Source organism: Halichoeres trimaculatus, unplaced genomic scaffold (assembly GCF_033239565.1).
Source record: "Halichoeres trimaculatus isolate MK-OKI-2021-1 unplaced genomic scaffold, fHalTri1.1 fHalTri1_scaffold_1, whole genome shotgun sequence".
Classification (NCBI taxonomy): domain Eukaryota; kingdom Metazoa; phylum Chordata; class Actinopteri; order Labriformes; family Labridae; genus Halichoeres; species Halichoeres trimaculatus.
In genome coordinates this window covers 36,393,976-36,420,874 of record NW_027437179.1, presented here as the reverse complement: position 1 = coordinate 36,420,874, position 26,899 = coordinate 36,393,976, and the positions used below count along the sequence as shown (strand labels likewise).

General features: G+C 39.3%; 1 protein-coding gene across 3 annotated transcripts in view; it reads left to right on the top strand.

Annotated features, from left to right (window-relative positions):
* Positions 1-26,899, top strand: part of slc12a5a (solute carrier family 12 member 5a) — a 261,991-nt gene that overhangs the window by 195,284 nt on the left and 39,808 nt on the right. For all 3 annotated transcript variants that reach the window (XM_074668575.1, XM_074668583.1, XM_074668592.1), the window contains exon 4: positions 15,268-15,414. In XM_074668575.1, the coding sequence (XP_074524676.1) occupies positions 15,268-15,414 (147 nt within the window). The remainder of the gene's footprint in view (positions 1-15,267; positions 15,415-26,899) is intronic.

Sequence of the window (26,899 nt, the reverse complement as noted above, 5' to 3'; positions counted from 1 at the left end):
TCATTTTGGGCGAAAAGTTTTCTTTTTTTGAATCATAAGATGAGATGCTTCTTTCTTACACCATTAAATCTCCAGTTTGGGGCTTTGAGTTCAGGATGATTTGGCGCCCTCTGTGGACATAACATGGTTTGCTGGTCTTATGCGTTCCATTATTCTCTTTTTAGTTAACTGTATTATTTGAAAAGTTTTGATTTTTTTTTGTCTTGATCTTTTCTTTGATGCTCTTGTTTGGTTTTGCTGCTGCTCATATACAAACTTTCTTTGGTTTTATAACCAGCTACACACTCTTCTCACTGAAGCTTTAATTTTTTATAGATCAAACGTTTCTCTGCTTGACCACAGGAGACTTTTTTGCGGTACAGGTTGTATTTTCAGCTCACCTGTCCCACTTCTATCCACACCAGGTTACTGCTGACCTGATTTATTAAGTGACTGAGTGTCGAGCAGCACATGTGCATTAGTCGGTGGATGAAGAGACTTTTAGCCCTGAATGTGATAGTGAGGGTAAAGAGGCTCACAACATACCAGGCTTTGTGGACTCTTTCAGCGTAGAATATTCTAGCAACACATGTAGACGGCGAGCCATCAGCACCACAGAGGGTGTTTACAGAAAGCAGTGTTTTACAGATACCTACACACACACACACTCACACACACATTGGGTGCTGAGCGCTGACTGACTGGTTGATCTACAGCCGGTCAGGGAGCCTGATGCTGGCCGGCCTCTCCTCTCACAGCCTGTTTAATAATTCAGCACACCTGAGCAGAAACACATTTGCTCGATCAGCTCCTGTTTGAGCAGCAGAGCGTGGAGATGGCGTTACAAGCTCCTGGTTTGCTCCCCTCACTGTCATTAACCTCCTCCTCCTCCTTTCTGACTCCTCTGTAATGAAACTCAAAGGGTGCATATGCTCCTCACTTTCCTCTCTTCCTTTCCTCCACCTCCTTCCTTATTTGTCTCCTCTGGACTCCCCTCTGCTCTAGTTTTCCTCTCCTCTTCTTCTTTATCATCTCCTCTCCTCTCTTGGGTCTCCATCTTTAATCTCTTTTCTAACCCCTCTTTATTACTTTCCCCAGCATTGCCTTCTTTTCCCCTCTTCTCCTTTTTGTTTTACTTCTGTCTCCTCTCTGATTTTCTTCCTTTCTCCTTTTTTTTAAAACTTTCTTTTCCTCAGATGTCCTCTCCCACCTTCCTTCCTCTCTGGTCTCCTTTGCTGTCCTTTTTCCTTCTCTTTCTTATTTCCTTTCTCTTCTCATCTTTTATAAATGTGTCCCTCCTCCTCTTTCTCTTATCTTTTTTTTTTTTTTACTTTCACCCCCTCCCTCCTATTTTTTACCTCCTGTCTTCTCTTTCATCTTCTGTCTTATCTTCCCTTTGTTCTCCTCCCCTTTGAATTATTTCCTCCTTTTTACCTATTTTTGGCTCCCTCTGTCCTCCCTCTTTCTTGGCATCTCGTTCCTTCTTCTCTCCATCCTATCCTTCTTTTTTCTCGCCACCCTTCCCCCATTGCCTTTCTGTCCCCATCTTTTTTTTCTTCTATTTTCCACTCCTTTCTCTCCCTTTCATGGGTTATTTTTCTTTTTTTTACCTCTCTCTTCTCTTCACCTTTTTATACCCCATGTCCATTTTTCACCTGAGCACCAACCATGTGTTGCACAATCTCATATGTTGTATGTAATGATTGAGTGTAGGTCAATCTCTAGCGCCTATATTTCACAGTTTTATTTCATTAAGTTCCCCTGCAGTGACCCCGGTCATTACAGGCAGCCGGCCCGTAAAGACCAGCTCAGTCAGTGATAAAACACATTCTGCTGCAGATCCAGAAGCTTTTGGACGCTGACATCTCCACTTCCTGTCGGCGTTCATAAAGAATTCCTGTAAGAAGTGATTTAAAATATGACTCTGGTCCTGCGGGCAGAGGCAGGTTGGCGGGGTGTCCCAGCGCCCGGGGGCCTGAATGATTCCTCTCTGCTCTCCTGCAGCTCTTTTCAGATGCACCGTCCCCCCACGCTCCTCCTTTCATTTTCTGTCGCCTGCAGCTAACTGGGAATATGAGGTTCACCTCTTCTTTTCAACCACCTCTCTCCGAACTCTGGGATCTCAAAGAGAGGAAGTGCTACCTTTGCTAGCCTCAGCAACTCAGGAGACGTTCATATATGGGTCAACAAAAAGACTGTAGGGGTGCGAGGAGAGAGGAAGCATAGAATAATGACTAATACAGCTTATATCGAAAACTAGTAAAATAAAGTAAGTAAAGTAACATATGAATACAAAATGTTTAGAAAAGATGAGTTAGACCTTATTTTGTGATCTGCCCTCTTTGTGGATAAGGTTAGCATCATTTTAGGTCAGAGACACGTATTAAAGTAATGCTGAGGAGCTTTGAATCAGCGAATGTATAACTGACATCAATACAGGAGACTGGACTCTGCATCAGAAGATTAAAGTTGTTCTGTAAAGGGGCTGAAGCTCCGAATGACTCGTTATGATATGGAGGAAAATCTCCATACTCAGAAAAGAATGGGAGGTTAAATATGTAAACAACAGTTGGTGAGAAAATAGATCTCAGGTGTGTGTCAAATTTAGTTTTTTATTCAATAATTATAGTAGCCAGTGGGTGTTAGATGATTTGCAAATGGCACAACACAAATGTAAGAGCAAGAACAAGAATGCAAAGGCTAAAAGCCAAGAGGTTAGTTTTCCCCAACAGACACAGAAAAGTTGTGAAAGTAAGTAAATGATCATCTTTTTTAACTTCATCTATGATAATTAAAGCTTTGTCGGGATCTCACCTTCTAATGTCCTTCATAGTACTTCATTCATTCATTTATTTTCTGAACTGCATATCCCAGCTGTCACTGAACACCCTGGACTGGTCGCCAGTCAATTACAGGGCTGACACATAGACAAACAACCTTTCACGCACATGCTCACACCTACGGACAGTTTAAAGTGACTAATTAACCTGATGAGCATGTTTTTGGCCGGAGCACCTGGCAAGAACCCACGCATGCACGGGGAGAACATGCAAACTCCAGAAAGGCTGTGAGGCTGCAGCACTAACCGTTGCACCACAGTGCAGCCCTTTATAGTACTTGTGTTTTCCTTATTTTTACATGAAAAATACATCATCTTATATTTAGCTTTATGAATCAATTACGCTAGCATCAAAGCTATATTTATAGAATAGAATAGAATAGAATAGAAAAGAACTTTATTGTCATTGTAACAAGTACAAAGAAATTGAAGTCACAACAGCAATCAAGTAAACAAAAGTAAGAAAGCGTAGAGAAAGTGCAAAAAGCTCCATAAGAAAATAGATGATAACAGCTTGTCCATCATTGTCCAGTCAGCCAGTCTCCACCTCCACAGGGTCCAGGACTGAGCTTCTTCAGCAGTCTGTTCAGTCTCTGTCTCCTGGATCCTGTCTGCTCACAGCAGGTGAAGCTCTATGGCGTTGGTGTCTGATGTTAGCTCCGTTAGCCATATCTGTGAATAGCATGATGCTACTCTGCCCTCTGGTATTCCTTCTGTTGCTGGGTTAGCACAGCTAGCTTGTCCATCTTATTAGAGATAGATCTTACGTACCCAATAACGATGGATGGAAGGACAGGTCCATGTCATCACTTCTTAGCTCTCACCTGAGAACCAGCATGCCGTCCTCACCTCCTTCTCTTCACCTTGTGGGGAAACATCAGGCCTTGCACCGGTTAGCATTGACATGCTACAGGCTGCTAACAGCTGATTTCACATGTAAACAATGCAGCCATAATTACATGTAGGATCTCCAGACAAACACAGGAGCAAAAATAGTAAAAATATCACTGAAGCCACAAAAAGTTTGGTGTCCATGACCAACAAATGAGCCATACAAAGTAATGATCCACTCCAAATACAAAGATTACGAAAAGAGACGGAAAAAATTACAAGAAACGCACGGAGGAGAGAGAACTGCTGCAAAAGGCACAAAAAACCCTCTGATTCTTATTTTGAATTTAAAACAGAATGCTTCAACTTTCATTCCCCTCAGAAAGTTAGTGTAAAAAAGTTATCTAGTGTCATTGTTGTAGATAAATATTTTTAGGAAACTTAAGGTTGTTAATGTTCAGTAACTGAGTGTTTTTAAATGTATGGTTTCAACTTTTGCAAGTAACTTTATATCAAAATCTCTCTGAGGACTGAGCACCCCTAAAAGTCTGATCCTGAAATCGCTCTGTTTGACACTTTTTTTTTAATTACAAACCCAAGTTTTTTAATCCTAATTGTGTATAACTAATGGTATACAAAACTTTTTTAGCGTTTTTTTAGATACAGCCATATGTATGGTTTAAACAGGCAATGAAAAAGTGTATGAAAGACTTGATTAATAACTTGATCATATTTCACATCGTTAGCATTATTTTTCTTATCCTTGAAGTAACCAAATTAGATGCTCCAGAAACCATCAGCACAGGAGCAACATGCTTTGACCTACAGCCGTCTTTCTAAGATGTTTAGCGACATTACAACACTGTTGCTGCTTTAAGAAGACAGCAATGAAAGGATGTGGCTTGAATTTTTTTAGCTTTGAAGTGTGAGGTGTTATTTAAATAGAAAGAGTCAGGATAAAGAAAAAAAAGACAGACTGAATCAGTGCATCTGATCATCAATAATGGCTCCTCAGAACGCGTTATACTAACCCATAAAACAAAGTTCTGCTTCTAACGGAGCTGAACCAGTTGTGCATACATGTACCAGGATGCTAGCAACCAAGAAGCTGCAGACAAAACCTCTTAAAGTGTATACTTAAAATCCAACCAAAAATGCACAAACATGCAGCAAAACAAACTGAAAGTGCTCATAAGAGAGGGCAACAAATTTTGCAGCTGCGCTCATTCTCCAGAGAGGCACAGAACACGAACAACTGCAGGCATTTTAACACTTTAAATCTCTGTAAATAGAGAAAGTTTGAAAAGTGGTGAATTGTCCCTTTAAAGCAATAACTTGCTGTTAGGATATTGCTCCAGTGGGCTTCAGAGCTCAGTGGCTCCCATGAGTAAAGTGCTCCTGATGGATGCAGAGAGAGGCCCAGCCTGGTGAGAGGCTTGTGGTAAGTGGTCGGGCAGCAGGAGGCCGAGAATCTGAAGTAGCTGCCTCTGCGGATGTATTGAAAGGTCCTGTTGTGCGTCTAACACACCTGAGCCATCCCTTCGGTGGGCTCTGGGCACTTCCCAGGGGGTCGGGAGGGGGGGCAGCTGTTCCTTCCTAGTTCAGTGGTGCCTCGCTGGCTTACCTGTGGCTCTGCTGCAGTCAGTGGTGCCTCTGCTCCCGGTGGCTCACTCTCTGGGGAAATCATCCCTCTGCTAGCTCCCAGTGCATCAAACAGACACAGTGTCCTCTGTGTGTGTCGGTGTGTGTGTGTGTGTGTCTGTGTGATTCTGTCCCTGGTTTGGGCTGCAATCCCCTGTCCACAATGAGAAAATGAAACAGCAATTGAAAACAGAATTCAAGAACTCCCAGCAAACATTTGGGTCTTTTCTCAAATAAGGTTATTGATTCAGTGTGCACAGGAGAGTCTCATCAGCTCCAAACTATTTCTCTTTATAAAGTCATTCAGGACAGTCATTAGTGCTCCAGATTTATCAGTTAGGGTGGTTGTTTACAGAACACACAGAGGTGTTTCTATTCGTATTTAAGAGTTGTTTTTTGACTGTCTTGTTATCGCCTCTAATACTAACTGTGCTGCAGATGTTTCAGTAAGAATGCTACCATCAGAAATTTATATTGTTTAGGTATGCGTACTGGTATAAGTATTGATATCAGTATTGGTATCTGTAATAATAGCAGTTTCTGTGTGAGTACCACTATCTGCATTGGTTTCAATACAAGAAAAAAATGTCTGTTTCAGTATCTGTATTGGTATCACTATCAGTTTTTTGTATTACTATCAGTATCTGTGTGAACAGTATTAGTATGAGGATTGGTATTTACTGATTTCACTATCTATATCCTTATCATTGTCAGTATCAGTATAAAGTCAGTGAAAGTATCAGGCAATTAACAGTATCTGTATTAGGAGCTACTTTGGATACAGTTTCTACCTCAGCATTGGTTTCAACATCAACATTAGTATTTGTATCAATATCAATAGGGATGGTACAAATACTCCCTCTTGAAAACTCACCAATACTAAGTACGGATACTGGTACTTTTGATACATAAAATTTAGATTCATAGTGACGTCATTTTGATCAAGGACAACATAGTCACTCTGCCATTAGGTCCAAAATGAAACACAAACAACTCTGTCTCTTTATGATTTTTTTTAATAAATTAACAAAAGTACAGTACTCCAAAAAGTATATATTTTTTGAATAAATCAAAGTGCAAAATAAAACAGTTATACTGTTAACTCTCCCAGGTTCATTCATATCTTCTGAACAGGACCTGACGCTACTTGCTGTGGTGTTAAACCGTAGCAAGGACCAGCAACTACTGGCAAGGAGGACTTTCTCAACATAAGATTCTTTTGCCTTGAGTATTGGCTGTTGGTATCGGCAGCCTTCACAAGTACTAATACCTTGAAGAAAGGCTGTTATCAGCCCAATTCTCATTACCAATTCCAGTACTCGCACATCCCTAAATAACAATATAAGCATTAATAGCAGTATTTATACCAGTATCAATATTCCTATTGGTATCTGCACCTGAAACAAGATCTGTATTGGTGTCTGCCTCTTTATCAATATCTGTATCTGTAGTAGAAGATTAACAGTAAGTGAAATGTTAGCTATTTTAGAATCAGTATCAGCAGCTGTTTCTGTACTGGCATTAGTATATGTATTGATATCAGTTGCTGTGCTGCAGTCAGTATCGGCCTAAATATCGGTTTTGGTATCATATCTGCATTAGTATCTGTATTCATATTGATAAGGGGGGCAGGATATTGGATTTTGTTAATATCCAATACACCAATATTTAACAACTCATTTAGCCAAAACCAATACCAATATTTTTTTTTTCGGTGCACATAACAGCAGAGATCATCAACTCTCTTCTTTATTGGAACTAGTGTATTGTATTATGGTGCATACTCTTATCGCATTTTTTATATGATATTCGTTTCTTGTCCAAAATAACAAAAATCGATACTTGAAATTGTATATTTATTTGTAACTTTTGCTTCCAAACAAAAAAAAAAATCAAAAAGAGAAATCCTACTTGAAAGCTGGATGATGCCCTTCTTGAGAAAAATCATAACATTACCCACAACTAGGGAAAATTGGCAGTCAACCTCTGTTCATAGGGAGCATATGAGAAGTGCAACTGCACATGTGAATTAGGGATGTCCCGATATTACATTTTCACTTCCGATACGATACCGATACTGCAGCATTGAGTATTGGCCGGTACCGATATTAATCCGATACGATATCAGCATTAAACATGCATACTTTTATTTCTTATTTTGTAGTATTTCATGTTAGAAAAGGCTTGATTAAGTGATATTATTCAAACAAAGAATAGTAATCAGCAACAGTAGGTATGAGGAAAAACTGACCCATTTATTATTAACAAATGGGTAACAGAAATTTTAACATTAAACATAAAAAATACTAGTAATTGAATAAAATAAAGAATACATTAGAAAACCCAGAAAATAACCTGAATAAATCAAATGAAAACAGCAGGAGCAGAGTCTGGAATGGACTGCTTATATCGGAGATTTTAGATGCATTCCGATACGATACCGATATTTGTTTTTTTGCTGATATCGGACCGATATCCGATATTAATATTGGACTGAGACACCTCTAATGTGAATCAAAAGATTCACAGTTCCTGTTTTGCTCTCAGTATCTATCAGAGTTGGTTACAGTTTTGGTAACTGTTGGTATCTCTGTCAGTACAGTATCTTGGTTGGTTTCATCAGAACATGAAAGAATCTGTATTGAGGCCTTTAGTGTTACCTGAATCCATACCTGCATCAAAATATTTATTGTATCTGTAAAGGTATTTCTTTTGTCATCAGTATTGATTACAGTATTGGTATCAGAATCCAGAGGGGAAAATGGTATTATAACATCTCTCGATCAAGTCCACAGCTCGGCTTATCTTCATCTGTTCATCTTATGTAACACACAGGATTTCCAGCAGACGACACCATGTTTCAGAGCTCGCCTATTGTTCTATCTGGATTATTATTCATCACTGGGCTGTAAGCTGCTGCAGATACTCATGCAGCGGGTTAGCATACAAGGGCTGCTTGATTTGATTGTGGTATTAGCTGTGAGAGAGAATAGGTGGAGAAAGAGGTGGTTTGAGGTCTGATGGGGGTTATTTCAGACTCAGTTCAACAATTTTTAATATTCTTGGGGACACATCATTGTCATGCAGATTACACTCCTTTTTGGAGACCTTCTCTGCAGTCATTATTTTGAGTCTACTTTCTACCTGCCTTCCTAAAAGTCTGGAGAAGAAAGTCATCAGATTCCAAAAATAACTTTCTTATTTTCTGACAAACTACTCTGCAGAGATGTTATCTTATTTGGATCCTGCAGCCTACCTTCAGTGCACTTTCTGAATTTACAAAGCCTCTTTTCCTTTACTTCTTTTCTTATCTGTTTTTGATAACAATCAACAGTCGAGGAAGTTGGTATCTTGATTGCAACTATTTCCCAGACATCTCTTTTTCTGTTTTGATGTGTTTGAAGGTAGCACCACAGAGAATCCTGCTGATAAGAGGAGCTTTTAAGATGTGTGTCCACCTTTTCAGGTGAAAAAACAAAGTCATTGTAGTTTTGTAAATCCTTTTTAATTAGAATCACCCACCTTGAAAGGACTAACAGAGCTGTCATGCTCTTCTTTTATGTCTGCTCTACAGTACGATCATGCTAGCAGGTTCTTTAATAACTTGATATTACAAACTGACCTCGGACCAGTTTGTGCAGCTGCAGCAGTTTGTGGTCCAACAACAAAGTGCTGATGTTAGACGTACCTTTCTACCTGCAGCATCAGACTCTTAATGTATATCCATAGCGAATCCCTGAAGGACCTGTCAGTGGAAAGTGAGTGTTTTTAATTACAGGAATGCCACCGGGTGGTCTGGGTGTCATGGAGATATTAATACATGGGTGAAAGGGTGTAATAATATTCAGTCAGATTTCATCGCTGATTTTATTTATTTATTTCTGTCACTGTTTTGAATTTTGAAGTCTGTCTAAACTGAATCTCTTGCTACACATCCCTTCTCTTATTTTTAACCTGTTTGTTCTGATGTGAATCACTTTGAGTTGCGTGTTTGTACGAGAAGTGGAATAAATAAAGTTGAGTTGATTCGAGATGACAGCAGGGTTGTTTGTCCAGGCTGCTGCTCCATGTGGCAGCACGTGGGAACAAGCAAGCGCAAAATATTCCAGGAACTGCAAACATCCCTTCGCTGATTCAAATGTAGTTTGAACAGGAGCCCTCCCAGAGCCTCAGCTTCCATAAAAAAATATTATTTAGATCCTTGACAAGCAGAGGATGAAAATTCCCCTCCACACACTGAAGGGCATAGTCACAGTGAGTCACAATCTGATTAGCATAGCAAACTGTGCACATCATTATCATATAGAGGGGGAGGTGACAGAGACGGACGAGGTTTGTTCTCTGCTGCTGAAACCTGTGGAGGCCTCGATGTGACTCTTTGATTAAAACGCAATGAGGCTGAAGGTGGAGAGGTTTCCTGCTGTGAGGATTAAGTTGTAGGAGAGGCAAGGGTGTGTGTGACATTTCCGCTCGGCAGAGGAGAAGCATGAACATGGAGTGTCACTGAGTAAATATGCATCTGCCAATCATCGCAACACATAAAACCAATAGAAGACAGTAACAAATTGTTCGGTTAGTAACTGTTATAAGTGGAGGTGTTTTTGAAGCAAAGCAGCAAGGGCAAAACTGACATCCAGATTATACTGGAATATGGGTCAAGTAAGAGCTGAGGCAATTATGGAGTATTGTATAAAATTCTAAATCAGATGGCATTTTTTGATGGGTTAAAACTTGATTAAATGTGCTGTTAAAGAAAAAAAAACTGGGCTCTAGACTCTAACATAGGTTAAAGCTGATTCTCTAAATCAAGGACATCAAAACCTTTTAGCCTGCAGCCACCATAATAGCATTTGCAGGAGACAAATGTGAAATAAAAAGAGCCTTAGAGGCTTAATTTAGGGTATTGGACCAAAATAAGGCAAACATTGTCCACATGTTGCTTTTTTTTTTTTTTTTTTTTAGATGAATCTGCCACTATGGATTCTGTTGTTATTCAGGATTAGTCACTTCAGGGGACTTGTGGCAACAAAAAAGACAAAACATAAAAACAGATGAAAAATGTCCTGTTTGCATGTTTTCTTTATAATTCAGCCTCTATTTTTGTTCAGAACTTTACAATAACGGATACAATTATATTTATATTTATATATATTTATATGCTCATATATGCAAATATATAATACAAACACATGCACATGCGATAACGAAACAATACCATACCGATACCCAGTAGCGAGTAATAGGTACCGGAACTCAATGGTACCAATTTTTGGGACTTTTTTGTGCTTATGTGGTAAATAATAATAATAATAATAATAATAATAATAATAATAATAATAATAATAATAATAATAATAATAATAATTATTATTATTATTATTATTATTATTATTATTATTATTGTTATTATTATTATTATTATTATTATTATTATTATTATTATTATTATTATGAAAGATACATTTAAATTCAACATATTAATTCTTCAGTATATAACCCTGCAGTGATGCAGCATGGAAAATTACCTACTCTTCCACTCCCTCACAGTCACAAGGATGCATTTAGGTACCTAATTATGATACCTTTTTGATTTTACATGAATCGTTACCCAGTACTTTTGACAGGATTCAGTCGGTACCTATAAAAGTACCTTATTCAGTACCCATCCCATCCATCCATCCATCCATTTTCTATACCGCTTATCCTGTTTAGGGTCGCGGGTGGCTGGAGCCTATCCCAGCAATCATTGGGCGAGAGGCAGGGTACACCCTGGACTGGTCGCCAGTCAATCGCAGGGCTGACACATAGACAGACAACCATGCACGCACACACTCACACCTAGGGACAATTTGGTGTGACCAATTAACCTGGTAAGCATGTTTTTGGACTGTGGGAGGAAGCCGGAGTACCCGGAGAGAACCCACGCATGCACGGGGAGAACATGCAAACTCCACACAGAAAGACCCACCGGCCGAGGTGGGGATTTGAACCGGTGACCTTCTTGCTGTGAGGGTGCAGCACTAACCGTTGCACCACCGCGCAGCCCCAGTACCCATCCCTACTTACTTATATACATTCATACATACACACATTCAAATTGGCTTCTTAGGCTCTCATCTCCATGCAATATTATTTAATTATTGATATTAATTGTGATTAGTCATTATCCACTGTACTCCAAGTAATATATTCTTGTACTTTATTTTAAACTGATGGATATTTGGACTTTGCTTGAGTTCCTCGCCTTGATTGTTCCAAATTTTGTCCCCGGATGTAGATATACAGAAGCTTTTTATGGCTGTTTGTATGTTTTTAATTTTGAATTTATTTTCCCCCTTTGATTGATTGCCATCCTCCTGATTACCAAGAAAAATGGGTATTTTCTGGGAGTGGTCTGTTTTTTTGCCTTATACATGATGATTGCAGTTTGTCATGATATGGTGTCACTGTTCATGACCCACACTGGGGGAAAATCTCCACTAAATGATCAAACTAACACAATTATGTTACTTTCCTCTGTAACAATGTCATATAGAACCATCCTCAATATCCAATTGTGTCCATGTCCCTGAGCGATGTGACAAAATGTGTGATGCAGCGTATATGCATGTATACACATGATCTGATTTGATAAGATATGATATGTTATGATATGATGTAATATGAAGCAATATGATTGCATAATATGATTGGATTTGATTTGATTTGACATGTTCATAAGCCGTTTGCAGCTCTCCTCAGCCACATCGAGGGTTTCCAGAGTGATAAGCTCACTAATTATAGTTCCTTGTGTGAGCTCTCACTCTGTTGTTTATCTAAAGGAAATTAGAAGATAATTATATTTGCAAGACCTGTTTGGACTTGTTCTGTGTCTGTTCCTCTCCTCTCCTCTCCTCTCCTCTCCTCTCCTCTCCTCTCCTCTCCTCTTCAAACAGTTCATTATAAATGCTGGAGAGCAAACCTCTCCAAACAAATCACCAACTGTAGCTTCACAAACAATATTATTCATGTGATGTCAGCCACTTGTCAGGATGATTTGATTAAAAGTCCACTTTATGCATCCAGCATCTGCCGTCACTTCCTGATGCTGGGTTTCTCTTTCATCTTTTGTCCATCCGCTGAAATTTTAATATCCATAACCAAGTATAAACAAGTAATGGCATTTTTAATGATCTCCTTTTAAACTGAAGATAAAAGAAAACATGAACATACTGCCTTGCCAATACTCGACTTTGAGGATGATATCTGTAGGTACTTGAGAGTCTCAGAAGTCTGATAATGATGCATCAAACACAGCCAAGCCTTTAAAAAGTGTAAATCCTTGTAGATGCATTTCCACACATGCAGAAGCCAAACAAAATGTCAGGTCAGCTGATTCCAGAGTGATTACCAAACAACGGCCGCGTTGTCCTTGAGATGGGAACGACTCCGACTGCGGTCAGGGTCAGCTCGTGTGTCCTTCTGGTTTAATACAAGCCATTACATTGGTGCACACACATGATATCACACACAAGGACACATTTGTATACTGTACATACACAAATAAGAGCTTAAAGCACACACACACTCAAAGACACACACTTTAACAATCATGCCAAACCTTCAGGAAAGAAAACCCCAATTAATCAATCTGTGATGAGACAAAACCAGTGAATGATTGCCTTCAGCCGAACGGCCTTGAAACAGATTCGAGGACGTGGAGAGCAGCTCTCGTTTTGTTCACTGATCCTCACCGGGGACAGCACTGCAGCAAAACTGAGCCCAACAAATCCACTGCACGAAGAAGACCAGACTACTTCCTGATTCGAAAGTTTTTGTTCTTGTTGGACTGTGAGAAAATTAAACAAATTAATTTGATGGACCTGGACAAAAAGACTCTTTTTACTTTAAAATGCTGAATTAACTTGCAAATTCTGCATTTAACGATTCAGGCTAATAAACTAGAGCTTTAGCAGAATTCAACTGAAGAGGCATGTTTGCAATAAATTAAAACCAACAAAGCTCCTCATACTGAAGTAAAAAACTGTTATTTCAGCCCCAAGCAATGCATCAAAATTTCAAATCCAGCCTCTGAAAGTCACAACCTGTGAAGTTTTGTCTTCCTGGCAAACCGACCATCTGCAGTGTTTTTCTTTGTGCGTGACCCTCGAAAAACAAAAGGCAATTCATTAAGAAAATTAGCACACTGTGGTTCCCAGCATGCCCGGCTGCTGTGTTGACTTTTATTGATTCACAGAGATGCCAAAAGTGAAGCAGGAGTCATTAAGCAATGCTGCACATCTGCTGTTGAAGGCCTGTGATGGAAAAGAGAAGGAGAGACAGAGCTTTGCCTCCTGTTGTTTGATTCGAGCCATCTCAGACTCTGAGTTATGAGACGGAAAGATCCCATATCATCTAGAACAGGGGTTCTAGATAATTAACATGATACTTAAACTATTAATTAATTTAACTTATATTATTTTGCAACAAGAATTAGGCTACATTTAAACTTTTCATGTAATTCATTTTGTAAACTTTGAGGAAATGTTTAACATATGCCGAAGTTCCCCCTCTGGTTGGCAAAACAGACTTAACTGCCTTTTTTGATGGTTAAAAAATGATAAACTGCTCTCTTAGGTGACAAAAAAAATGTTGTGTGTGCCTTTTTTCTTCTTCTTTTTCTCCCTTGCCCTCCAAAAAGTCTGTGCACGCCACTGCACCAAAGTAGGTTTGTTGCATGATATGTAGTAATAGACACACCACGATCATTTGAACTGATCTTATTGCAAAAACCTTTATTAGGTTAGAGTATCAACAAAAAAAGGGAGCTGATTTTACTGGAGCAAGAGATCCCAGTTTGTTGATATGCTTTTTCAATGATAAAGCACTCTTTTTCAATCAATTTAAACTTATTCTGTGGACGCCCAAGCTATGGTTCGCAGACCCCACTTTAAGAAACACTGATCTAGAAGTCACCAAAAAGCCCCTAACTCCACATTGGAGGAATGTATTAATCATTTTAATGTTAAGAGGGTCATTAAAAAGCTGAGTTACGAGCGAAAAGTTACAGATCCGGATGTTATCATATGTGACAAACAGCATCTGGCTAGCATTAGCATCCTAGAAAACAAGATAGAGAATCAGCATTGGTTATGACAAAAATATAACGTCCTTTTTACCATCTTCACCAAGAGTGTGTCTGTTAGTTTGGAGCTACAGTATTTACACTGAATCCCTCAGCACAACGTTTGACAACCTTTGTTATCTCAGCTATTACAGATAAGCTAATGAAGCTAAGCTCCAGAAGCTAATGTTGGCTTAACAAAAGCCCTTTGGACAACAGCTAACAATGATGTACGATCACCAAAGAACAAAAAATAGAACAAAATAGGCCAATGAACTCCCAACAAACAAAGAGACATGATGAATTACGCAGCTAGGAGCTAACGTTAGGCTAACTTTAGCTAATGCTATAGATAATCACAGCAGTTCGTCAGACTGCGGTGGTGGTTCTAATGTTAAAGATAACTTTATATTTCTTTACAGCAAAGTCACAAACTGCTGCCTCAAATACAATGTCAACGTCATCTTTCTTCATTTTATTCATGCTGAGTTGATGTGGTCTACTGCACAATTTTATCCAAAGGAGACACTTTTCTTAGTTGAGATGTGGCTTATTAAAGGGTAGAAAAAGTACATCCCATCACCCAGCCTCTCAGCAAACACAGTTTGACCAGTTTTAAACTTAAATTCTCAGAAAAACCTCATGAAACCAAATGAAAACTAACCTTCTGTAATGTATTTCAATGACTGTCCCAGTGTATTGGAAGGCTATACGCACTGTGATTGGCTGATCCCATTTGAGGGCAGCTTAGCCATAGGTCAAATCATTCATCAATTTGATGTGGAATGAAAAGGATAACAAAAAATCTGTACCACCTTGACTTTAAAGTTACATGAATCCTTATCAAGTTTTACTTCTCCTCTTCCTCCTTCAGGCCCCCCAGCTCGGCACCCTGATGGGCGTCTACCTGCCGTGCATCCAGAACATCTTCGGCGTCATCCTCTTCCTCAGGATGACCTGGCTGGTGGGGATCGGAGGAGTCATCGGGACCTTCATCATAGTCTTCATGTGCTGTGCCACAGTGAGTTTAATACTTCTACTCCTTGTTTGCTGCAGCTTGACCGGAACCCCGAATCAGACATGCAGGCATTTTTAAAAAGTGTCATTGAAGAACGACCTTAAAGCGGAGAGCAGCTTCACAGGTAATGAGCTGTGCAGCAGTAAAAGAGACCAGCTGTTCACCATTACAGCGTTCAGAAGAGTGAGGACGGAGGACCAGTGGAGCTGCTGAGGTTATTGTTGGGGGATGTAAATATTAATTTTCATAGCATAAGAAAGGAAGTCCACCATTAACCCAGAGGTGATTACTTTCATACTGTATCTGCAGCTGTTTGAGGCATATACTGTAGAAAAATTGATGTCATCTTGAGAGGTTGCCACAAAAACTGCTCCCCCTGGTGGATGGCTGCAGTATAGGCGATCCTTGAGTTACGAACGAGTTCCATTCCTACAACGCGTTGTAGCCTGAAATTCTGCGTAAGTTGGATTTTCACTCTAAATACCCCCTAAATCTCTAAATAACTATCCAAATATATGTATTGTACTCCATATTCTTGGGAAACAGTACAGACAAAACACACATTTCAGTTAAAATAAAGAATATATACATAATGTAATATATACTTGTGACTCGAGACAAAGTGGACGATGCTATTGACCGTGTAGCACTGCGTAGTTGTGTATTCTGACACTCTGTGTCAAAAACTAGTTTGCGTCGAAACCTTCTCTATTTTGTTATGCACATATTTTTATTAACGTCGTAAAGTCAAAACAACGTAAGTCAAGAACCACGTAACTCAAAGACCTCCTGTTTAGGTCAAAAAATCCATCTCCGCACTCATTCCAGATGGACTATGGTCAAACTTTAAAAAATTAATACACCTGGTAGAAATGTTTCTCACATCCGATTGTTTTGGTGATTTGAAGATATTGTTTGGCTGCCCTGTATTCAAGTCCTCTTTTTTTCTTAAAGGTTTGTTAACATTAGTTATAAGAGGTTAAAAACGAAGTTTTACGTCACGTTTAATGATGATTGACAGATACCCCCCTTGTATATTTTTTTCAGGAATTGTAAAATATGTCAGGAGGGGGAGCCAAGAAGAGGTTAGACTATTGAAAGAAAAATATTATAATTATTTTTGTCACCTGGCTCCACCCAAAATCTCTCTGAGTCCCCCATAGCCTCTACTGCGCAGACTCTGGCTGCCAATGGCGGCACCTGTGACGGGGGTATTTTGGCTTCAAAACCGTACTATAGTAAATGGCGAAGCCCCGCTGTCCACTCTATATACAGTCAGTGGTTTGAGGTCATTGTGGGGGGAAATATGCAAACCAGTAAGCACCAAATTTGACGCTTGCATGAATTTGAAGAACCTTGAGTTGTTAGATGTTTAATGCACTGGCTTAAACCAAAACCTGAGCATTTTCTTCAATTTTTAGCACAAAAAAAAAAAAAAAAGAGAGCCCAATCAGGAAAGGCACAGTTCAAAAACCTATGCAGCCTTTGGGGAATGATTTTTAAAGTTTTGTTTTGGAGTTTAATTCCTTTTTCATTGGGAGGAGTGGAGCGTGGATATAGAAACTGGAGGAGAGATTTGGGAGCGATATGCAGTAACGTGCTCTGCAGAGGGGTCACACAGTTTAACTGCTCGGCCACTAAAAAATGATTTTTACAGTATGAAGTGATGATATTGACCCTGCTGCAAACTTAATGTTTTTTTTAGTGCCTCTTTGAGCCATTGATCTTATTTTGTCCAGTTTGATCACACTGACCACTGCTGGAGTGTGACGCTGTTGCACTCACAGTCTCTCATCGTTCTTTGAAGAGTCTCAGGATGCTGCTTCTCTTCCCTGTTGTATTTTAAAGACTCATTTCTCAATTTGTAGAAAGAATAAAATGGGTGATGACACACTGCAATGTTCCCTTGTTCCCATAAATACACGGTTGTTACAGATCTGTCATGTGTCAGCGTGATTCTGGTGTCAGACTGACGGCCTGCTGTGGCCTTGAGACTCGTATTACCAAAGAGTGTGTCCCATAGGACGTGCTCAGCTGCTGTCACTGATCTGATCGGCCTTTTTCGAGCTGATTGTGTTTGACTTGTCTGATGCTTTTGATTGTCAGGGACCATGAAATCTGCCTCCTCACACCTTATCTTCTCAGGAGTTATTATTAGGTGAGCTTATGTAATTGCACGGGGCGGTTTCGCTCACGCTGAGCAGTCTGCCGCCGTGTCGGGGTTGTGTTTCTTCTCTCTGGTTCACAGTGTGCGTTGTAGCAGGGCTGTATGTTGGCATGTCTGTGTGTTTGTGCAGCCTAGATTCTCCTCTAGCACCGAGTGTATTTATAGAACAACCCCCTCAAATCCCAGCCATGGCAAAGTTGCCTGCACAGACACACAGGCAATATGCTTCCCAATCATGTTGCTGTGTGACAGCGTGTAGAGGGCTTTGAAACAGCATGCAGAGGGGAGCAGTGTGCTTTTTATTGATTCTTCTAACACTTTGAAAACAGGTGCAACATGCTGCCTTTATGAAATTATGTCTCATAAAATCTCTGAAACATTAATGTTTGAAGTGTGAAACAGCTGCTTAAGACATACAACACAAGTAAACCCCATTTTAATTGATGTTTTAATTATTTTTCTAATTCTTTTTTTAAATGAGTGCATTTCGCACCATATCACTAAATTGAATTTGCCAGTACAATATTTAATTAAATAGATGAATGCTACAATAATTTCACAAGTTTGTCAATACCTATATTTTGAATTATTTATTCAACAGTTAAAGCAAATGAGAGAGGTTGTTAATTATGATGGATATATTTTATAGGTTAAATGTTATTTTTTTTCACGTTTCCTAGAAAGTATTTTGACTGTTTTATTGCAAATGTTCTGTGTAATTTAACGACACCTGGTGTTTGTATTCCACTTTAAACGATCAATTCTTCAGGTAATTTGACCTGAATAAATCTAGGCTTTTTGCTGTGAGTAGGGATGGGTACCTTTCACAATTGAAATGATACAGTACTGATGCCCAGTACCTGGCAATCAGTAACGGTACGGTACCAATTTTTGGTACTTTTTTTGCGTTTATGTGGTAATAGATATACATTCATTTTAATGATAAAAATCTTCTTTTTTTTTTCTTTTCAATTTAACATATTTATTCTTCAATAACCTTGCAATGCTGTGTTCATACCCAGCATGGAAAATCAGCTACTCTTCCACTCCTAAACACTACCTAAACATGGTACCTTTTGATTTTACGTGAATCGGTAATCTTGTGACTGAATTTGGTTGGTACCTATAAAAGTACCCAGTTTGATACCCATCCCTAGCTGTGAGATTATCTCTCTGATACAACAATTATTACTCCAAACGAACAGCTCTAACAGCAACAGTGCTCAACATACATCACAAACAGTGTCTTGGCTTTCACAGACGAAGGGTGCGTCTCAGAGCGATAATTTCGTGTCTCCTGTCTCCTGTCTCCTGTCTCCTCTCTCCTCTGTGGCGCTGAAAGTACTTTCTGAGTGGCCACTTTGGAGGCTGTTCCAAAGCAAAAATTGTGCTCTGAGAAGGGAGGAGACTGATTGGAGGAGGTATGATCTGGCTTTAAGGAAGTCTTTTCACTGACAGACACGCCCCCATAAGGAATATCACTCTCTGTTTGGATGCTGCAGCGGCTCAGACTTCTCCACATGAAACTTCACAAACACAACAGAGTTTAATGAGAGAAAAGACGAGCTGAGGACAGGCACTGAGGATTGTTCAGAAACGGGGCAGAAATCTGGTAATAAAATGTTTGATGTGAATTTAAAGCACAAAGTACTGAACACAATCATCATCAAATCAATAGAATGGAGGATTAAACTGAAAACTGAAATCTAATATATAATATCTTCCACAATAAACTGGGTTATATTAAAAAGTTTCAGAGTTCATGATCAGATGTGCTCTAGATAAAGGCTAAATAAATAATCCAACAATTACGCATTTTACCGGTAAAGTGATCCATGAGCTTTTAAACAGGACTCAGAATAAACAGAGAGCAGGTTTTCTTCATGGTAATGTGTTTAACTGGTTAAAGGAACAGACAAAGCTCTGTTACTGTTTATGTTTGATCAGAGTTATTACAGCGCACATGTGCAGGACACACAAACAGCTGTTAGAGCTGACTGACAGATGATCCAGAGGTGATCAGCTGATGCCGTCATCACTGAAACACGTCGCTTCATGTGACGCTCCGGAGGAGAGGATGTCATTGCTCTGAAAATCTCACGTCTCTTTCATGCATCTCTGGTGGGAGGGACTAAGACGCAAGTGAACGACGCATGTGGAGGAAGGAAGGATGGAACTTTGGAGCTTTGAGACGCACTCTTAGTGACAGACTGAACAGCGTGCAGCTGAGCTTGCACATTACGCACTGACCTAGGCGGAAGGAAAAGTAGTTCCCACTGAACGGTGTATCATTCAGATAAGTTCTCAACAGTTTTGTTACTTTTTACCATGTTTCTGTTAATGATTTACAGGAGAAATGACTGAAGTATCAAAAGTATTGATATTTTGGTTGGAAAATCAAAGTATCTATATTTCAGTATCGATCCGCACATCACTACTTCAGACCAAAAGATGTGCAGTGTAATAAAACAACTCAACAAAAAAGGCCTTGGAGATGAAAGCAGGTTCAGACTCAGTTTGACAGGAGCCATGCAAACACACACAGAGACACACACACACACACACCATGCTAAATGTCTTCTGCTTTCACACACTCAAAATCTCTTTGCATGTCACACACCGGTGAGTATTTAATCTTTTAAAAATACATTCTGTCTCTCTCTCTTGCTTCTGCTCATTTTTCTCACACACACTCCCTGTCTCACACACACACACTTATTTCTTATCAGTCACACAGCGTGCTCATTGCAGAGCCCTGGGGCGATAAGCCTGAGCGTGAACGGTGTGTGTGAAACCCCCACCTCTCTCCTCCTGAGCTCCTTACATAACACATAACCACCCTGCCCCCCGGGGGGTTACCAGATACACACCGCAGGAGTGTGTGTGTCAGAGTGTGTACAAACATGAACACACACCCAGCGATCCCCACTTCATGGAAATCCACAGGAATTTAAGTGCAGTAAAGCCTTGATCACACACCCCACATGTTTTATTCACATGAAGGCATGATGGGATATCACTGACGGGGCACTTTTCATCGGACGCTCAATCACAGCAGCTCACACACACACACACTTACGCCGTTATTCTTCCGTCACGCAGCATTTTGACAGAACATTAACGAGGCGCCGTGCGCTCTGGGAATCATTATTACACCATGGCTGAGCCTCTGTGTGACATGTTATACTATTAACCATGAAATTATACACACAGACGTGGTTAAGAGGAAGAAAACTGCTGCACACGTCCTTCTCACAGCAGATATATTTAACCATGTGCAGCCGCCGATGTATATTTCCAGCTCTGATAACAAATGCAGGCTTGTCGTCCAGATAAAATGAGGTTTAATATTCTCGACGGAAAGTCATCTGTTGTTTGGCCTTCCTCATTACTTCCAGGTCCTGAATCCAAACGCTGCGAGGCAAAGGGTGCTGTGCCCTCTGTCGTGACTCATTTAAATGCTAAAGATGCTTTTCTCCCCTCATCCTTTTTCATTTTTACTCTCATCTTTCTCGCTTCCTCCATTTCTCCTGGCTCTTTTTCATTTTACTCCCTCATTATTTCCTCATTCTCTCTTTCCACCTCTACCATCTGATTGTGTCCCCTTTCTTTTCTCCACCACCTCCTCCTCCTCCTCCTCATATAGCAGCTGCATCCCTTCCTCCAGAGCTGATTTTTTTTTCCTTCCTTACTTCGACATCTGTGTGAAAAGTAAAAAAAAAAAATCCCCTCCGTCTCCTTCAGAGTGCCATCCATAGGGACTCTGAGTGATAAACAGCGCCCTGGAAATAGACTCATAGCACACCGCTGTATAAGAATTGATGAAGTTGTACTTGAGAAAAGTATTTGTGTAATGAAGCATGCTAATGAAGCGCGCTCTCAGGGCAGCACAAAATACGCCACTCCTGTCAAAACCAATTTCTGCTCAACACAGAGGTCGATTAAAGGCCACATTAGAGTTTCTCCGCTTTCAGGAGAAACAGACTGAAAGTGTCCTTTGTAGGTTGTGTCATGTGTTACGCAGCAGACGCCTATTTTTAAAGTTGAAACAAGCTTTTCCACTGAATATATTCCTGGTGCTTCAATTTAATTAGGGTGGCCAGGAAATTATTAGAGCATTGCTTGGCTATAAAAAGGTTTCTGCAAATTTTACAGTAATTGACTGAAAAATCATTATGACGTCTTCTTTTTCCCACAATCCTTTGCTTTTGATAGAAATAAACGTTTCCCAGTAAGTTACTGCTGATATTACGGTGAAATATTATTCAAATTACATGAAATGGTGACGCTTCCTTCATAAAATCATTTGTAAGTTATCTATTTTCTGTTGTTTTTAGTATTTTTGCAGTATTCAAACTAGGGCTGTCACATCAACATGTTAATTAGATTAGTTAATTACACGCGTTACAAAAATTGACACATAATTAACTCATTGGCTGCCGGCAAATTTCAGAGCATCTTGTTTTCTAGGACCATGTAAACACCAAAACTAACTAAAAAGAGTGGACTCTCTTCTTTTATGTCTCTCTTTTTGTTTTTGATCCAAAAAACAGACAAAACAAACTTTTCTTTTAGGAGGATCTCGGGCGCTCCATCCTTTGATCCTCTCCATGATCTCCATCGTCTTTTCTCACGATCCCGCCGCTCTTTCTCTCTGAACTACAACAACACATCCTCCGTTGGAGCGTGAGCTGCCTGAACTTTTCTGATGTGCAGCGTCTCACTATGTCTCTGTCATCCCACATCTTCTCCTCATATCCATGCAGAGCTCTCATCCAAAGAGCGCACCGCTCTCACGCACAGTAGTTCACGAGCATGATTTTGATTGACAAGCTCCATCAGATGCCAATGGCAGCGAACACAGACATTTTAATATTGTCCAGTTGAAAAAAAATGTGGGGTTTCAAATCTTCTGTTTTTTCGTGTTTTCATTTGATTAGTCATGCACTACAATTATGTAATGTCCTTGAATCCAAATTCTTTATTTGGGGACCTTAAGCAGATAAGAGATAAAAATGTGATTAATTCAATTAATTAATTAAAAACCTTGTAATTAATTGGATCATTTTTTAAATAGCTTGACACCACTAATTTGAACATGTTCACAGCAGAGTTTCGCACTCAACTTCTAACAGTCTTTGACTGTTTAATCTAGCCACAATGGCCGTGCCTGGGACATTGTTGATATTAACACTTTCATCCAGAATCATGTAAATTCAGAAGTTTGCTGCCTTTCCACAGTTCTTGCTGAAAGGGGAATCTCTTTGATTCTTGACATGACTGTGTTTTTATTTGGCAGTCCATCAAATCAAAATTGGGCAGTCGATATGAAAATCTCCTTTTGTATTATCCGTCAGCGAATTATTACCTCCGCCAAAGAGGTTATGAAGAGTTATTAGGAGTTTGTCTGTTCATTTGTTTGTCTGTGAACAACATAACTCAAAACTAACAAACTGATCTTGATGAAATGTTCAGGAAATGTTCAAAATGGGATAAGAATGAAGTGATTAAATTTTGGAGGTGATCCGGATCACTGTCTGGATCCAGGACTTTTTTTAAAGGATCCTGTATCATTGTGAGATAGGGCTGTTTTCCCATATGTGTATACAACTTCACCATAAATGGTCAGATTGCTTTGCAAATCAATACAAGACAAGGTCACCATAATTTCTGACAGATGTAAAAGTACGATCCAGATCCTGGCAACATTCTGGATACTAAGATCCGGATTATGAAATATGTACTGGGTCATCATAATTTTCAACACTGTCAGGTAACAAATTATCGTACAAATCTGCACCAAATTGTAGCAGACAGTCTGCTGAAAGGGAGTATAACATTAAAGTAGGAATTAAAATGTTGCGTCATAATTACAATATGCTTGGCGGAGGTCTGCGCTCTCTGAGTGCTTTTCTGTTCTTTTAAGCTTCACTGTGCAGTGAGAAATTGTATAACTTCCTCCCATTGGTTTTTTAAAAGTACAGAACATTTTGAATGTGTTGAAGTTCTCTGAAGTTTTTTTTCATGTTTGGTCTCAAAAAGACTCTGCGCACTTGATGTCCTACAGCAAAGGGTGAATATCGCCCCATCTCCTTTGGCAATAAATACTTCCTTGTCTAGCTATGCTGGAAAGCACTACTGGAACTTGGTTTGTTTGCCTCAATAACACCGCTAAATGGGTGCGATTGCAAGCTAACTGACTGAACTCCCAAGATATTTATGGTGACACTCCCACAAGTCACATTCCCATACTTGTAACATCATGATTTAATTGTATTATTTAGCGTTATTTGTTAATTTTTTTATGTACCCCTGCTCTAATATTGTAGGGGCTTAGTTTTCTATAAAATGACCGGAGGCATAGTCCAACATTTCCTCCTGTCATACTCAGACACTCAAGTGTGTGTGTGAGTTTCAAGGTATAGGCATCAACTCAAGGATTGATGGAGATAAATGATGTTAACACGCCACAGTGCCTCATACAGTCCCATTTTTAGGTTACCTGCAGGAAAGTGGGACAGTAAAAGAGGCCACAGGCTCTGGGTCAGTGGGAAAAAAGACGCCGCAGAGCTCCACAGCCTCTGGTCCCACTCTGGTCCTGCTCCGTCAGACTGCAGTCTGTTCAGACGGAAGGTCGTCAGGTGAAGTCGTGCAGCTTTTTTGACCATCAATCATCCTGTCAAGGAACAAATAAAACAAAAAGAGTTCATTTCATTTTAGATATTGGCTCCCCAAAGTGCACCAAGTGCGTTTACTCTTGCAGCAAATCAAAGTGTGACCTTGTGAGATCAGTGCAAACTTTGCAGAGCTGCCAGCGGGATGGTCTGGGTTTGTGACAGCAGCAGATTGATAATACTTCTTTATTTCCCTGACTGCAGTGACTCCAGGAAGGTCAAGTCCCATAAAGTAGGACACTGCTCAGAGAGCAGGTAAAGGGGCCCAATCTGATGTCATCTGATTTAATAGCAGAGCGGCACTCTGGGTGCTCCAGTCAAAACAAAACAAATGCCAGTCAGTCAGGAAGGGATCAGAGGACAGAGGAGAAATCAGCTGATTCACCTGAGAGTACAGGAAGTTCTGAAAAGGTCATCATATCCTGTCTGGAGTTTGTCAGACAAAACAAATCTTGAGATTGTTGACATGAGACAAATGACGACCCTCAAAAAGCGATTAGATCCATTCAGATATAACCAGTGAGGGCTAAATAACCCATCGCCAAGCTGAACTAACCTCAGATTGTGTTAATAGACCTGAGAATTTTTCTCTCTATGAAAGTTTACAACAGTAGCACATTTATAGCTTTACTTATTTTTGTTAAATGTGCTGTTTTCATATAAAAACAACTGATGTGAGTAAAGTAATCCCAAAGTCTGCCAATATGCTTCAAAATTTAAAGCATCTCTTACAGCATGGTTACTTAAAGGTCTTTGGGGGAAAAGTCACACTTTTACGAAAGAGGATAAGAGCCAGTGGAAAAAAAAAAAAATGTCCCCCAAATTTTTTATTAATATTTTTCCAGAGAAATAAAAATAGGAATTAATGTCAGAATTGTTATTTTTTTTTCCATAAATCTAGGATTAAAGTCAATCATAGAATTGTAAGAAAAAAATCATAATTCTGACTTTAATCTCGGAATTTTTACTTTTTTCTTAGAAAAAAAGTAATTAATTTTTTTTTAAATAACATTGGATTTTTTTTCCAGTGGCCCTTATTCTCTTAAGACTTAAATCAGCACAAAAAGTAGTTTTTTAATTTTTGCTATTTTTCAGAATTTATGGTCATTACATAACTTCAAACTAACCCACTATAGTACGTAAACCAAAAGTCCTGATGATGGCACTGCACTGGCCAGCAAAGTCTAGCTGTAAGTCGCAAGATCTGGACTTTTTTTTCTGAAGGAAAGATTCATTTTGTAGTCAAATTTGCTCATTGTCACGTTTTGAAAAATAGTGGCTACATAACTACTAATAAATACTGTAACTCACAGCTTTGCAGCATGGGAAAAGTGTCTTGAGCAAAGAGAAGTAGTGTCAAAAAGAAGATCTGTCCCTAGTGCCTTCCACGGTGCCTTCAAGAAATCTTATAACAATATATATATATATATATATATATAATTATTTTTTATTTTATTTTATTTTTTTATTTCTTTAATATTTATTCATTTATTTATTTATTTTCATTTAAAGGGGATACCCTAAATTAGCCCCACTTTTGTAGCTGGTTTCTAATTAGCCAAACATCCTAATGTTGGAGCAAGGACACATGGTTTAAGGCAGGGGTGGCCAACCTGTGGCTCGCGAGCCGCATGTGGCTCTTTGCCTTTCGGTGTGCGGCTCTTCGTCCCATTCATAAAAATATATATAAAGTTATGAGCAGTGGTGTGCTGATCAATCTAAAATATTGATGTACTGATGCCAACATTGAGATCACTGTTGATACTTAAGTTTCAGTTTCTCTTCTCTAGTTCGATGTGCTGGTGTCTGAATGTATTTATTTGTATTCTGTAACTGTCTGCTGCTGCCATGCCAGGTCCCTCTTGAAAAAGAGAATTCAATTCTCAATGAGGCTTTTATCTGGTTAAATAAAGTATATAATAATAGTATAATAATAATTTCAGAAAACTTCACGCCTGCTCTTACTGTTACCAGTCACACAGCTCACACCTGTTTCTCGCAGCACTGATTTTTAATTCAGCTTCTATATCATTAGCCTAAAAGCACAATTACCTGAGTCATATCTTAATGCTTACGGGAAAGAAGAGAAAACACATTTTTTAAATTTTTAATTATAACTATTATTCTTCACATATTATCTTACATCATATTTATAATTTATGTAGTATCCAAGAAAAAGCTACTAGCACCTCTGGATCTGGAAATACAGTTTGAAAAACCTTTAAGTGGTTGATACCAGCTGCTCTGCTTCATTCTTGTCTCTGATTGAGCAGTGACATTGAGATGGGTGCTGATTTGCCAGAAGTTGGACTATTGTCAACTGAGATTGGTGCAGATGCTGCAACAAAAATTAGTATTTAGGCTGATGAGGGCTGAAAACTTGACAGATGCTACACAGACACAGGCCTTTACTCATTTCCTTAAAGCTGTTAGTTTAGAAAAGCTTAAAGAAACCACTCTTAAACTTGCCTTAGTCCCTGTTATATGATCATTATTGGATGCCTGAGTAACGTTTAATGTTTTTCAAACCTATAAGTTTCTTTTTGGGATTGGATGATGAACCAATTTTAGCATACTACCATTTACATGTGAGCTTCGCCGGCCCCACCATGTAGTAGTGAGTCTACATCATGTGAATCTCTGTCCT